The sequence below is a fragment of the Myotis nattereri genome, assembly GCF_964212035.1.
Source record: "Myotis nattereri genome assembly, chromosome: 6".
NCBI classification, from domain to species: Eukaryota; Metazoa; Chordata; class Mammalia; order Chiroptera; family Vespertilionidae; genus Myotis; species Myotis nattereri.
Window position 1 is genome coordinate 25,439,650 of NC_138081.1, and position 15,829 is coordinate 25,455,478.

The 15,829-nt window shown below is 35.6% G+C and overlaps 1 protein-coding gene across 1 annotated transcript in view; it reads left to right on the forward strand.

Annotated features, from left to right (window-relative positions):
* Positions 1–1,349: 1,349 nt before the first annotated feature.
* GFRAL (GDNF family receptor alpha like) overlaps positions 1,350–15,829 on the forward strand; it is a gene marked incomplete at both ends in the record, with an annotated part of 55,474 nt that continues 40,994 nt past the window's right edge. The window contains 5 exons of the mRNA XM_081094661.1: positions 1,350–1,523; positions 1,948–2,077; positions 6,426–6,560; positions 9,165–9,317; positions 11,322–11,732. Of these exons, the coding sequence (XP_080950787.1) occupies positions 1,350–1,523; positions 1,948–2,077; positions 6,426–6,560; positions 9,165–9,317; positions 11,322–11,732 (1,003 nt within the window). The remainder of the gene's footprint in view (positions 1,524–1,947; positions 2,078–6,425; positions 6,561–9,164; positions 9,318–11,321; positions 11,733–15,829) is intronic.

The following is a 15,829-nucleotide window of genomic DNA, read 5'->3' on the forward strand; positions in this document are numbered from 1 at the left end:
CTCTCCTTGCCCCCATGTATGGGAGCCACCAAAGCCCTCTCTAGCTTAAGGCATTTTTAGTTGGCTTCTATATAAGAGAACAATTATCTTGGTAAAATGATAATACAAGTTTAGTGACTTGGTACCTTTACAAAGGAAACATTTGATTAATTTTATGACAGTATAATTGTTGTATTAAATAATAATTAAGTCTGTGGGTGAAATATAACTGGCATTTGTTGATCTCTGTGATATACAGTAAATCTGATCTATATACTTAATATTTATAGCACCATGAATACAATTAGCCCACTATTACAAAGAAATAAATATATATAACTTCCTACATTTATAGAGGAAAAGAAGTGTTACTATTTTGGTTTTTTGGACTCCAGAGACTTGTTTTTTCCTTATGCATTCTTAAAACAAAATATAGCTTCTCTCTTAGTATAAAATAAACATGGACAATTGCAATCAAAAACTCTCTCATTTTATAACTGTGTACACACAAATGCTTCTTTCCTATATCAATAGTCGATTATCTAAACCTATCTTTTTCTAATTTCTTGTCAAAATGGCATTTATATTCCTAAGCATCCATTACAGAACGGTCTTGAGGCTGGGCGGGGGGGGGGGGGGGGAGGGTTAAAAGTGGAAGCCTCATGATGCCCCAAGGGAGATGGTGTGTTCTGGGTTCTTGTGAGGAAGAACACAAAGAACAATGAGCCTGACTGACGTGGCTCAATGGTTGAGTTCAACTTATGAACCATGGGGTCATGTTTTGATTCCCAATCAGAGCACATGGCCAGGTTTTGGGCTTGATTCCCAGTATGGGGCTTGCAGGAGGCTGCCAATCAATGATTCTCTCTCATTATTGATGTTTCTAGCTCTCTCTCTCCCTCTCCCTTCCTCTCTGAAATCAATTTTTTAAAAGTACAAGGAGGTCAATAATGCTTTCTAGTCCAGGCTTTGTATTTTTGCTATAACAAAATATTACAAACTAGGAGGCTTATAAAACAATGGAAATTTATTTCTCACGGTTCTGGAAACTGAAGTCCAATGTCAAGGCACCTCCGTAGTCACGTTCTCATGAGGGTGTTCTTTCTGGATCATAGCTGGCACTTCTTGCTATGTCCCCACAAGGTGGAAGGAACAAGGGATCTCTCTAGAGCCTCCTTCTTAAGGCAATAATTCAATTCACGGGGGTTTCACACTCACAAGCATCTGCAACCTCTCTGCCTCCTCACACCTCCTCGCCTCTGGGGTTTAGGATTTCAACATATGAAATTTAGGGGGACACATATTTATTTAGACAATAGCAATGCCTCCCATTGATGCCAGGAGGAAAATAGTTGTCAAGTGATGAGCACATGTGGAGGATTCCATTTCCATTGAAGGAGGATTTCTGCACTGTGGTGAGAAGTCGTTTCTTGCACTGTCACTGCATTGGAGGCTTGGAGGAACTGGAGCTGAAGCATACTGAACCTTTACGCATACTTGGGTTGTGGCACATGGAGAGAGCATTTCCTATTTGGGAGGATGAAGTACACCAGTTTGATACTAGTGGATCTTGAATTCCCCAGGCATTTTTTCTGAGCTGCTTTGATGCCTTTTCTCCTTTTTAAACTTCTCAAATAACATAAAATTGCCTTAATGAGACTAATTAAGCAAGTGGAAACTGAGCATGCTCAAGTGTTTAGGAAAATTTTGGGTTATAGTTGGCAGTCTTTTACACAATTTCATATTCTAGTTGTAGGAAAGAAAACACTTTCCATGAATGTGCAGAGTATGTATCATTTCTTAGTATCTGGCTTGTGGGCTTTCTTGGAAGAGTAATATCTGAGATCAGTACACTCAAAACAAAATAATTGAATTTGGACGTAATAAGGGAAGTTCACAGCTCAGAAAAGATCGGTGAGGAAGTGGTGACCTAGGTACATGACTTGTCTGAATCTGTAATGCTTTTAGGAAGCAAGAGCAGGGGCTGAAGGCTTATTCCGGACAGTTGTTGTTAAGAAGATGGTTGGAGAAGGTACATCTGCCTTTCTTCCAGGTGAACAGCCCAAGACATCCAGCATGCTAGTCTTCATTTTCCTGGGTAAGTGAATTATGCTCTGGTTTATCTGACTTCACAACACCAATTCTTTGGGCACCAAATGCTTTCCTGTGTAATTTAACTATTGATTAAGCTAATAGGGGCTTATAATATAAAGTACAAATTATAAATTTTTATTTTAGCATGGTTTATGACTTTTGCAAAAATTTACACTTACTTTTGCTCATTTATAATTCTAGAAGATACATAACGTGAGAATTGCATTAATTACTCGGGTTGCTTCTGTTTTAGTGTATCGGATAATCCAGTTACTTTGAGTTATTTATTAGGACTTATGGAACTCACATATATACTAGAACCTTTTAGAAATAAAACCTTCCAGTATCTATTTACAAGTTATAAGATGACAAATTTCAAATTATTATCTATTTTTCTTTAAAATTAAATAAAAATGAAATTAATTTAAGCCATACTGTTCTCCTACTTTTAAGGTGTCTATATTTAAAAGGCAGGAGTCATTTATAGAATAAAATAACACTGAAGCAAATGCTTCGTCTTTCAGTCAGTTTCTGTGACCAAGAGATAAAGTATGGCTATGTCTCTTATATTGGGTAGTGTAGATCTATTGTAAGATGTTGGTGAGAAAAGAATTCTACTTAAAGTAGAATTCATGAACTCTATTTGACATATGTGTTATTGGAGAAGTTATGTTTTCTTCAGCATTTAGTAGAATATATAAAATGAATTTAGAATAAAAGGGATATTTAAGATTATAGCTGAATAGTAATAGTCCACTCATTAAACCAAAGCCAGTATATTTTCAGCTTATTCTACACTAATAAATTTTGATAAATAAAGACATAATTGTGGGCACAAAACAGAAAAGTCTATTTCAAATTATGTTAAGCACAAAAGGATAGTTAAAATAAACCAAGTCAAAAAAATTAAGGCAAGAAGGGAAAGCATTTTTAACATGTTTTTAGTTTTTCTTTGGTTTAAGTAATAGTTATTCAGTGTTCCAAAAATTTGCTTCTTGTATTTATTTCTAACAATAGTAATATCTTATTTCTATTCTTTATTATAAAGAGAATGTAGGAGAGTTTAACTTTTGTAGATCAGATAGCCATATAAGAAAACACAAAACATATTACAACCTCATTATGGAGAAGGCAATGGTGGCCTCCTGTTTTCAACTTTTACTCCTAGATAACCTTGACACTAGGTTGCATGAAGGAGAGAAATAATTTCCAATACTCACAGGATTAAAATAGTACTATTTGATACTTTTTTGTTTGTTTGTTTGTTTGTTTTTAAATATATTTTTTATCAATTTTTCAGAGAGGAAGGGAAAGGAAGAGAGAGATAGAAACATCAATGATGAGAGAGAATCATTGATCGGCTGCCTCCTGCACACCCCCTACTGGGGACGGAGCCCGCAACCTGGGCATGTGCTCTTGACTAGAATCGAACCTGGGACCCTTGAGTCCGTAGGCCAATGTTCTATCCATTAAGCAAAACCAGCCAGGGCAATAGTTTCAACCAGTATTTACCACAGTTCATTCTTCAAAATGCTTGTTTAACATTATCTAAATAGGTCTTGTGATGTGGGAAAGTCCAAAGACATGTGGGACATAGTGAATTATTAAAAGAGTATTTAATATCCTCATGAGCCTTTTACATCTTTAAAGGGTAAATATAATCTGCAACATTCTTCATCATATTAATTTTAAAATATACCTTGTTTTTCACTGAGCACTTCAAGAGAACCCTTGAAAACTGGGTTAAATACACAGTCACAAACAAATGCAGTTAGGAATGAATAAGATTTTGGAAAGTTGAAGATATTTGGTGTTGTGTGAGCCAAATCATTGAGATGGTTTTTCTAGTTGGTTCAGTGTTTCATCTGAGTGGAAGGTATAAAAAATAATGTAAAATAAACAATCTGAATTGTTCAACCTAAACATTTAAATATGAAAGAAAAAGCAAGGATTTATGGAAAGACCATAGTAGAAATCATTAATGATTATTGCATTGAGATACTGGTGAGGTTTCAATGATATATCCAGGAGACCATCACCTATTATAAGTTGGTGGAGGGAGACAATTATAAGATATAATGATCAATGGAAAATGAAATTCCACTTCAGGGTGTTCGGTAAACTGGATTTAAAAAGTAACCTTGGGTCAGAATCCAAGGAGCTCACTTTATCTTTCTCTAAGTTTGCAAACCTAGGGCTTGGGCTTGGCTAAATGAGGTTATCCATGAACACATAAACAACAAACAAACAAACGAAACTGAAAACTGTTATGTTAATTTTTGCTCCAGTCCTCAATTTAAAAAAAAATGTGACCAAATTACATCCATGGCCCTAACCTTCACATGTGGTGACCCAGAAAGTAGCACATATGATCTAATCAGTTGTCTTGGATTCTCCTTATGAGAAGAGATTGGAAAAGATGTAAGATAAATGTTTTAAGCCTATAATTTTATATTGTCACAGATGATTAATAATTAACAACATCCTTTTAAAAATTCAAGTGATTTGATTCTGGTTAAGATATAGCTAAATGTCTCTTGATTCTAGTTAATATTCTATCTCTGTAATTCATCTGCAATTTTCATATTTTTCTATGGATTGATTAAGCAAGTTTCAGTTTGCATGCTTACAGAATCAATTTGAGTAATTTATACAATATGCTAAATTAACATTGCTCCTTTCTTGATATTTTTAGAAAGCTTGCTTGGAACCTTTATTCTTCTATTCAAAATAACTTGTAAATATCTGGAAAGTATTATTGTTATAGAATATTATAAGTTTTTTATATGTAACTCATCTATAAACAACTATTCAAGTTGATGTAAGTTAACACTCATTTATTAGATATCTATAATGCATCATTGTGTTTGATGAGGAGGATACAGTTATGAATTACCTCTAATGCCAGTAAAGCCTTAAAATCCAATTGTGGAGACAAGCACAAAAATACACACTTTTATTACAGAGTAATAAATGCTTTAGATGAGGAATTCCCCAAATTGTAGTGAACCAAAGGAAGGGTATTAAATTCAATTTGGATGTAGGGAAAGGGGGTATTGAATTAAGGGGCAGTTTCTATAAAATAGGCAATTATCACATTGAGCCTTAAAGGACAAAAAAAAAGTTATTTCAGAAGAAAAAGAAAATGAGTGCCTACTAGTGACTGTACAGCAAATGCTCAGAGGTACAAGACAGCATGGAACATGTGAGAAACCATAAAGATGAAGAATATAAGTCATGCTGTGAGGGACCATTCAAAGGATAAAGCAGAGAAATGACAGCACTGGAATATTGCATTAGGCAATTTAGGGCATGGAAAGAATCAATGGGGGGAAAAGGAGAAATATGTACTACTATTTGTAATACTGAACTTTAAACAATAAAATAAAATTAAAAAAAAATAAATATAAAAAAAATCTATCTGGATAGATGAAACTGGAGTCAGACTGATTAACTAATGAACTGGTGAAATATTCTAAATGATAGTCAACGAATTATGCATGAATGGATATGGGAGAGTGAAGTTCAGGATAGAAAAGGGATCTAGGACAAATTCAAGGTTTCTAGTTGGGTGCCTATGTGAATGGCGGAATTGCTGATGAAGTAGGGTAGTCCATCAGGAAATGTAACTGTGAGGTCAATATTAAAGATACTGTAGTCTGGAGGTGTGTTTGGAACAGTAGGTGGGATTAACAGCATCTATAACTGGAATTCTAGAAAATGATGGGATTTAATTGTACATTTGAGAATCCAGTCTGGAGATGTTAGTTAAAATGATGAGAGTACATGGAAGTATTCACAGAGAATGTGTAAAATGAGAATGGAAAAAGTGTGAGGGAAGAACATAAACTAAAATTATATAACAGAAGAGTAAGAGGATCCTGGGAAGGATTCTGAGTGGTCAGAAAATATCAAATGAATAAGTACCAAGAGAACTAGAAGAGAAGGAAGGGAGAGTTTCAAGAACAAAATGACAATAAAATGCCCAATGATAAAAGTAGGCAAGATAAAGTCTTAAAACTATTAAAATTTGATGTTATAAAAATGATTAGGACATGTTAAATACCAGGGTCAATAGAGTAATAGTCATAACAATAAATTTTAAGTTGAGAAATAAATAGGCAGTAAGAAAGAGAGAGAGAGCAAATGCAGATTATTCATTGAAGTATCTTATGTAGGAGAAATATAGACCTAAAGCTAGAGGGGAGGTAAAGATCCATTCTAATCTTGAATGATCTCATCACATTTTATTTTCCACAATTTATCATTAATGACGTAGATTTGAGGTAAATAACTGTCATACTGTAATATCTCAAACTTGTTTTGTTTTGTCCTGTGATTGTTTATTCAAGCCATGGGGCTGTGCTCAGAAAATGAATCCACTTCCCAAACCACTGACTGCACATATTTGAGAGACCAATGCCTAAGTGATGTGAATGGATGTAAACATGCCTGGAGAATAATGGAAGACGCCTGCAGTGTTTCAGGTAAAACAAATTGTTTGAAATACATTCAAATGATTTTCTTGTACTGAGATAAGACTAGGAGTTGATATTTCTTTCACTATCTGATGAACTAAGTTAGTTTTGCTCTAAATACTTTACTCAAATGTAGTATTCAAGTGATTCACCTGAAACTGCTTATTAGTGAATTATCATTATAAAATGATATTCTTAAACTCCTCAAGGGTTCTAAATATATTGACACCATGGGCAGCATTATGCAGTATTTCAGCCTATCTTTTTTTTTTTTTTTTTTTTTTACTTATCTCATTATGTATAATGTCACAATTATATGTATGCTTCTCAGAAGCATAACAACACATTTTCAAATCAAATTTCTTCTGCTTATATGTTAATATATCAATGAAAAAATAGGGAAATGATCATGTTTGTGATGATCAAAACCATTATTATTTATTTGTAAGTGTATAACATGCATTCTATATTCTCACAACATATATACCATTTTGCATTCCAGCTGTATCAAGAGCATGCTAAAATATATTATTATTTTTAACTTGTTCTACATTCCAAATATTTGAGGACAGGCCCAAAGGGTAGAGCATGTAAAGATTAGAGGATTACTGTTAATTATTTAAAACAAAAACAAAAAACCATGTTCTAAATATATCAAGTACTGAATAAATATTGAGTGAGAGCGTTATAGGAAGACTCAATTTTAGATAATCTGGTTATATAGTAGGACATTGCCCTAATAGTATTATGACAAAACTTTTCAAAATATCATATTCTAACATAATGATAATTGTATCATCCTGTATAGCGAATATGTAATACAATAAAACCAGTTCAGCTTTCTGGAATAGTCAATAAAAGAAATCTGAAAAGGGAAAATAAAAATATATCCTCCCTGACTCACTTTATTTCTCCATCTATTTTAGAAAGAGTAAATTCTGTAAAGCTCATAACTCCTGCCTATTGGCATCTGCTTCTTCTACCTCCCAAAAGATGTCAGGTGGAGTGTGTTGGGTTAAGAGGCAGCGACCTATAGTTCTGACAATATCATAGTGTTCAGTCCCCTCCAGCAGAGCTGCAGGAATTACATGGCATGCAGTGGAAGGGAGAGAGATTTCCTTCTCTTCCCTGCACTTGAAGGGAGGTCATGGGCTATTCATACTCCAAAGAAAGATATAGCTCTCTAATCCAAACATTCTTATTACTACTTAGGAAAAGATTTTCAAAGGCATAATTTGCTCAAAGTGACACAATATTTTTAAGTGAGAATAGAGGTTGATGACAAAAAACCATCTGTTATTTGTTTTGATGATGAAGCTCCTTGTGACATTTTATATGGCAATTTAAAATATCACATTCAGTGTGGTACTTATTTCAGTGTACAAATAGCAGCAAATTGCAATGTTTGCATAATTATCCCATGCATGAAGCTGAAATAGAAATATTCTCAAATCCACAAATGAAATGATATCAAGTAGTTTTATTCAGAAAGATGAAAAAAAAAGAGAGAAAATGGTTGGGTATATGAATATGGCTTTTTAAATTAAAGCAGAAAATGAATTACTGGAAATTAGGAAGGACTCATTATTTAATAATATTTATTGAGTGCTTTCTAAGTGTCAGGACCACTTCATTTGCCATGATAACTTTAGAGCTACCTACACATCTCTTGTTATAATCTTAAAATGTTGTAAAATAAAATTGTAGATTAATACTAATTAACTCCTGAAATAGCTAAACTGACAAAAGAGCATTCTGGTCACCTTATACAAGGGCAGTTGTGATTATTATTGGAGCAAAAATTGGCATTCTAAGTAGAGCAAAGCTATTTAAAAATGTGGAAAATTTTAATTTACGAAAACAGTAATATACACGTGTGTGTGTGTGTATATATCTATATATACATATAGATATATACACACACACACACATATACATTTTTTTTTTGCTTAAAAAGTAACTTATGAACATTATGTAGCAAACTCAGAAAATCTTAATATAATAATGAATTATTCAGCCCTGGACAGGTGGCTCAGTTTGTTGGAGCATTGTTCCATGCACCAAAGGATTTCAGGTTGGATTCCTGGTTAGAGCACATACCTGGGTTATGGGTTTGATCCCCCGTCAAGGTATATATGGAAAGCAACTCATCAATGTCTCTCTCTCTCTTCCTTCCTCTCTAAAATCAATAAAACATATCCATGGCTGAGAACTATCTACATATATAATAGAGAAATATGCTAATTAACCAGGACGCCGTAACTGGTCGACGGGGTAGGAGGAGGTTGCACGCGCAGCATCAGGGGCAGGGCGGCAGGGGCCTCCGCTCACCTGCGCTGGGGAAGGGCCTGATTCGCAGCGGCCACAGCTGCTTCAAGGGCTGGAGAGGGAGGCAGGGCTGGACCGGCAGTGGCCGTGGCTGCTGGGAGGCCCAGGGGGCAAGGCAGGGCCGGACCAGAGGGTGGGCGGCTCCGTGCAATTTTGAATCATGCGCTGGGCTCCTAGTAAAAATAATAACAATAATAATAAATTATTCAGATTAATGTTAAAAGCACTTTGGATAAAATTATATTCAAAATAATATCTGGAATGCTATATGTTTGTGAAATCCAGGTGACCCCTGCAGGATGAAGAATTCATTGAGCTGTAACCTGGGCATCCAATCCTTAGTGGAAACCAGTTTACAATTTAAAGATTGTCTCTGTACTGATGACTTCTATTGCACTGTTAACAAACTGCTTGGAACAAAATGCATCAATGAATCAGGTAATATATTGTTATATGGACTATTTAAAGTTATGAAAAAGAAAAGTACAATTTTAAAATTAATTGCATCTAATAAATTTTATGAACTTTTAAATAATTGATTGTCTTCAAGCAACTTAAGAGTCTGTGAGTTGTACATCTCAATATCTGCACAACATATTTCTGTAATTACACTAAAGTCCTCACCTCTTCTTTCACAAAGCAGCCTTCTCCCACCCTATAAACAATAGTCTTTCCCCTCCTCTATCAGAATGGTCCCACTGTCCAACTCCTCCAATCATGCATGGTGACCTCACTCAACACTTTTCTTATCTATAATTTGCCTTCCCCAGAATTTCATATGAAGGGAATTATATAACATGCAACTTTTTCAGCCCGATTTCTTCTACTTAACATAATGCATTTGAGATTCATCATTGTTTCATGTATAAGTTTGTTCCCTTTTTTGAGGAGTAGTATTCCAGTCTATGTTAGACCACAGATTGGTTCACCATTAAGAGTCACTTGCATTTTTAGGGATATAAATAAAGCTGCTATACATATTCACAGATAAGATTTGTACAAATGTAAGTTTTTATTTCTCTTGGGGAAGAAATTATTGGGTCATATGATAAAGTTTATGTTTAACTTTTATAAAAAGTTTCCAAATAACATTTCAAATTTGGTTTAACCATCAATATATAAAAGTTCTAGTTGCTCCACATTCTCAGATCATTTCACATTTTCCCATCTTAATACATATTTAGTGGTCCCACACTATGGATTTGATTTGCACTAAAAAATAATGACATTGAGCATATTTTCAAGTGCTTATATGCCTCTATATCAGGGGTGGGCAAACTTTTTGACTCGAGGGCCACAATGGGTTCTTAAATTGGACCGGAGGGCCGGAACAAAAGCATGGATGGAGTGTTTGTGTGAACTAATATAAATTCAAAGTAAACATCATTACATAAAAGGGTACGGTCTTTTTTTTTTTTTTTAGTTGTATTCATTTCAAACGGGCCAGATCTGGCCCGCGGGCCGTAGTTTGCCCACGGCTGCTCTCTATATATGATTTATAAGTATCTCTTCAAATTTTGCCCATTAAAATTTATTATGCTTAAAGTATATATATCTATATATATAAAAGCCCAATGACCGTTATGGCAGAAAAAACAGAACAACCAGTCACTATGATGTGCACTGACCACCAGGGAGCAGATACTCAATGCAGGAGCTGCCCCCTGGTGGTCAGTGCACTCCCACAGCAGGAGCACTGCTCAGCCGGAAGCCGGGCTCATGGCTAGCAAGCGCAGCAATAGTGGCAGGACCCTCTCCCGTCTCTGCAGCAGCACTAAGAAGTGGCGAGCCAAGTGGTAAGGAGTGAGCAGGCGGGCGGTTAGGAGCAAGCAAGTGAACGGTTAGGAGTGAGGGGTTCCAGACTGCAAGAGGGATGTCAACCTGCAGGTGGACATCCCCCGAGGGCTCCTGGACTGCAAGAGGGCGCAGGCTGGGCTGAGGGAACCCCCTCCACCAGTGCAAGAATTTTGTGCACTGAGCCTCTAATATATATATAATATATAATATATATATAATATATAATATATATATATATATTCCCTTTAAACAGATATATAGTATATCTATGGAATTAAATTTTCAAGAGAAAGTAGAGGAATTATTTTTAAAAACTCTCTAAAAAGGCTTAAGGGGGAAATAATGAAAAAGTTTGAGAAACACTTTAGTATAGGTACCAATAATTGTCAAAATATAATGAAAAGACAAAAGTATATGAGGAGGAGAAATATTTTAAAAATGCCCATTATTTGGTTACACAAACTAGTGTTTCTCAATTTTTAACAGTTCAAGATTATTTGTCATAGCACTCTGGAAATAACTTTAATTATTTTTCAAAGACTGTAGATAATGAAATATTTAGTAAGGATATGTCTATAATCCTGTTAGAAAACACTAAAATGTCATAGGCTAATTAATTTTTTTTCAATTTTACTTTATTCATAGAAGAATCAGCACTATCCTCAGATTTGGCATCACAATTAAATACCACAAAATGGTTCCATCAGAAAGATACGTCACTAATGGTTGAAAAAATGAATGACTGTGCCATAGCAGCAAAAATCTGCCAGGAATCTGAGCATTGCACTTTTTTATATGAGAATTTTAAGAAAATCTGCGGGAGGGAATCAGAACAATGTAAGACCCTTGATGGAAGCCACCTGTGTGCAGCATTAACAGAAAGCCTGAAAGAAACAATCTTATGGACTTGTCAGTGTAATGACCCTTCAAAAGTAGAGTGCATGGAAATTTGGAAGAGTTTGTTTGAAGACAAATGTATGCAGGATGCTCAAATTAATCAAGTTCCAGCCTTCAGTGAAGACGATGAAGATGGATTCAGCCAGGCCATTGTTTCCGGTTGGTATTCAAAAGAATTTAGAAACATTAAGTATAATCACAAATATGAGTTAACTAAAGAATATTTAATTTCTGATTCCAGCTCTGTCATTTCTGCCTGTGTTTCTCCTAGGAAATTAAAATTTCAAAACTTAATACTATGACTATGTCCAAAATGATTATGAACAAAGAGGCAAATGCTAAAAGGTTTTAGCAAAAAGTGAATTCATTCATTTATTGAACAAATACTTATGAGACATGTACAATGTGCTAGTTCCTGTGCAACCGGATTAAAAATAAAACAAAACAAAAACTCTATATCCTTCATTGAAGGAGATTATTGGCTTTTTTTTCAGGGGACTTAAAAACTTAAAGCAATAGATCATCATGGAAAGTGATGATGATTCATTTATTTAATAGATATTTGTTTTGAGTGCCTACCATGCCCTAGGCCATATGCTAAGATGGGATACACAGCAAACAAAACAAAAATCCCTAGAATCAGACTTTGATACAGAGGTTTGTTTGCACACAGATAATGGGCTTTGATATCAGTAACCAAAGCAATAATGAAGAGATGAAAACAGGATTAGGTAGAGGAAGAAGTTGAAATGCAACACAATGGCAAATTTGGTTGATTCCACAAGAAGCATGGGCCTGGAATAGCTTTTCAGAGATATCATACCCATTGAGGCAAGGGAGCCTCCTCATCCCTGATCCTTGAACCTATCAACTGGACTAGTCCTGAGATATGAGCTGTAATCTGAGTAAGTCTGTAACCTTGGGTGTGGCAGCTTTCTTTGGCAATGCCAGGAAAAGGACTAGTGTGACTCAGCACTCAAAATACTCCCAACAGCTGGGGAAACTTGTACCTGGATCATCAAAGAGGAGATCTAAGTAGTGATCCACAGCATCCAGTATGGGAACAAAGAGGAAATTAACAAGATACATTTTATTTATTTATTTTTTGTTTTCAGAGAGGAAGGGAGAGGGAGAGAGAGATAGAAACATCAATGATGAGAGATAATCATCAATTAGCTGCTTCCTGCATGCCCCACACTGGGGATTGAGCCTGCAACCTGGCATGTGCTCTGACCCCAGGAATTGAATCATGACCTCCTGGTTCATAGGTTGATGCTCAACCACTGAGCCACGCCAGCAGGCTTGAGATATATATTTCAAACACTATAAGTGTTAAAGAGAAAACTAATATAGGTAGAAGAAATAAACTGGTCTGAGTAAGTGGTTTGTGTTTTTTATAGAATGGCCAGAAAGTTGTTGTGAAAAAAGCAAATGTTTGAGTAAAGATTGGAAGTGGTAAGGGACTGAGTCCTGTGAATATCTTGGGAAAGGGCATTTAAGGCAGAAGAAACAGCTAGTTAAAGGTCCTGAGCTGGGAATATTGTAACAGTGGGGAACTGTAACCCACCCCACCATTCTTTTGACATGGTTTCTGTAAATGCTGACTCTGTCAAATATGTAGCTTATAGAGAAATAGCATGTTTGTGTAAAAATCCTGGGAACTCACTTCAGAATCTATAGACCCTGACCTTTAGTCATCCTCGTTCCAGGAGATTTGCTGACCTTTAACCATAGAACCAAAATGACCAAGACCAGGATGATGCACACCAGACCATCACTTGAAAGGTTTTGAGGTACTTATCAGAATGAACTGTGATGGCCTTTACATGGAGAGCTTTTTGTTTATTTCTTTGTTCTGCTTTGCGTCTCCCTCCTTATAAAAACCTTTGCCTGCAATGAGATGTTGAGATGGGCTTTGGACAAGAGTTCCTCATCTTCTTGAGATGCAAGTACTTGAATAAACCTCTTTCCTTTTTAACCATCATCTGTCTTCACAAGTTTGGCTTTCGTGGTGTCAGGAAGGTGAACCTTGGTTTCAATATTACTGGAGATTTGAAGAAAAGCTAAGAGGACATGAGCTAGAGCTGAGAGAGCAAGCGCAAAAGGTGTAGTAGATGGGATCTGATAAAGAAACAGGGGACAAGCTCATGAAGGGCATTTTAGGTCATTTCAAAATGGTTGGCTCTACTCTACGTGATATAAGAAACCACTGAAGGATTTTGATCAGGGAGTGATAGGGTCTGATTTATATCCTTAGCAGGATAATCCTTTTTTTTTTTTTTTATGTTGACAACTCACTGTAGAGAAGGAAAGGCCCAAGTGGGAAGACCATGTAGGAGCTTTTATAATGATGCAGAAAAAAAAAAGATGATGGATTCATGTAGGAACTTGTCAGATTCTGAATATGTTTTTATAGTAGTGGGTCATTTGGGAATGCAAGGGGAAAAAAGCAATTAAAGTTAACCCCAAAGTTTTTGTGCTGAGTAATTAGAAGGACGTGGTCACCATTATTTTTTTAACTACAGGAAAAAGAGTCTTCGGTGGGGAGCAGAGGAAATGTGAGAAGTGAGTTTTGGATGTGTTAAGTGTGAAATGTTTATTAGGTATTCAAGTGAAGATATGAATAGGCAGTTTTATATATAGAATTGATATCTAAATTCTATGCTTGACATAAGAAGTGAGATCTATTCAGTACATATGAATTGGAGGGTCATTTACTTAAAGATAATAAGACCATAGGACTAGATGAGGTCAATCGAAAAAATGCTTGGTGTCTTAAACCAGAGTGAGAGCAGAGTGAGAAGATATCTGATTCTGGATATATTTTACTGTTAGTGGATCAATAAGAAAAAACTGTGTGTATTTTTTATGTATATGATCTTGTAACTGATTTAAACCTGACTGTTTCATGATTCTATTTATTTCCATGACATATTGACCTTCAGCTCCTCTGCAGTAATTAAGCTAGAGTTTAAAAATGTCCTCTGGGGAAAAATGTGTATTTATCATATGAAATTAGAATTTAATGTACAGATAATTTACATAATACATTCCTCATAGCATAGTATTGTATACATCCAAGCTAAATTTATTTCCCCATGTTAAATATCTGTTCTGTTGTATTTGTAATAATTATACATATAGTGAATATGTTACTCTGTTAGGGTTGCCATAACAAAATATTATCAGCTGGTGGCTTAAACAACAAAAATTTATTTTCTTAAAATCCGGAAGGATGAAAGTTTCTGATCAAGGTCCATCAGAGTTGGTTTCTGGTGAGAGCTCTCTTGCCGACTTATAAACTTCCTGGTTTCTTGTTATGTCCTAATATGAAATCACATGTTGTGTGTGCATGGATGGGGAAAGGGAATAAGGTCTCTAATGTTCCTTCTTAACAGAACACTAATCCTCAGATTAGCTTGCCATGCTTGTAACCTCATTTAACCTTAATTACTTCCTTAGTGATAACATCTCCAAAGGCAGCCACACTAGGTGTTAGGACTTCAGCACATGACATTTGGAGGGCCACAGACATTCAGTCCATAACAGTCAGTAAATTCAATATTTATTTATATTTCAATGATAGTTTCCTGACTATGTTTTAGTCAGTGGCAATCAATTCCAAAGTAGAGGTATTAATCTATAATAGAAGGATTTGCCTAGGCTTTTGTGTCTTTACAAAAGCTCTATGACTCTCTGAGGTTTGCTTATTGGGATTTATTCACTCACTGGCAGTGGTCGGCAAACTCATTAGTCAACAGAGCCAAATATCAACAGTACAACGATTGAAATTTCTTTTGAGAGCCAAATTTTTTAAAGTTAAACTATATAGGTAGGTACATTGTTATTAACTTAATTAGGGTACTCCTAAGGCTTAGGAAGAGCCAGAGTCAAGGGGCCAAAGAGCCGCATGTGGCTCGCGAGCCGCAGTTTGCTGACCACGGCACTATGGGATGCTAGCAGAGAAGAAGAAACATTCTAGGCTTCCTCGGAGACACAGGAGAGTGGAGTCCAGAAGAGATTAAGTCTCAGCTCAGTGGTCCTCGAGCTTCAACTTAATCAGTAGAAAAATGAAAAACTGTGTAGTGAGAACAGACAATAAAATAAGGATTCTGGAAAGGCTATGACACATGGGGGTAAAAATAATTTTCTCGTGACTATACCATCATGTATGTGCAATAGATGGGCAGGCAGAAAGTTTGGACAGACAACTCAAGTAGGGACAAAAACAGCATCATGAAATGACATTTATGCCA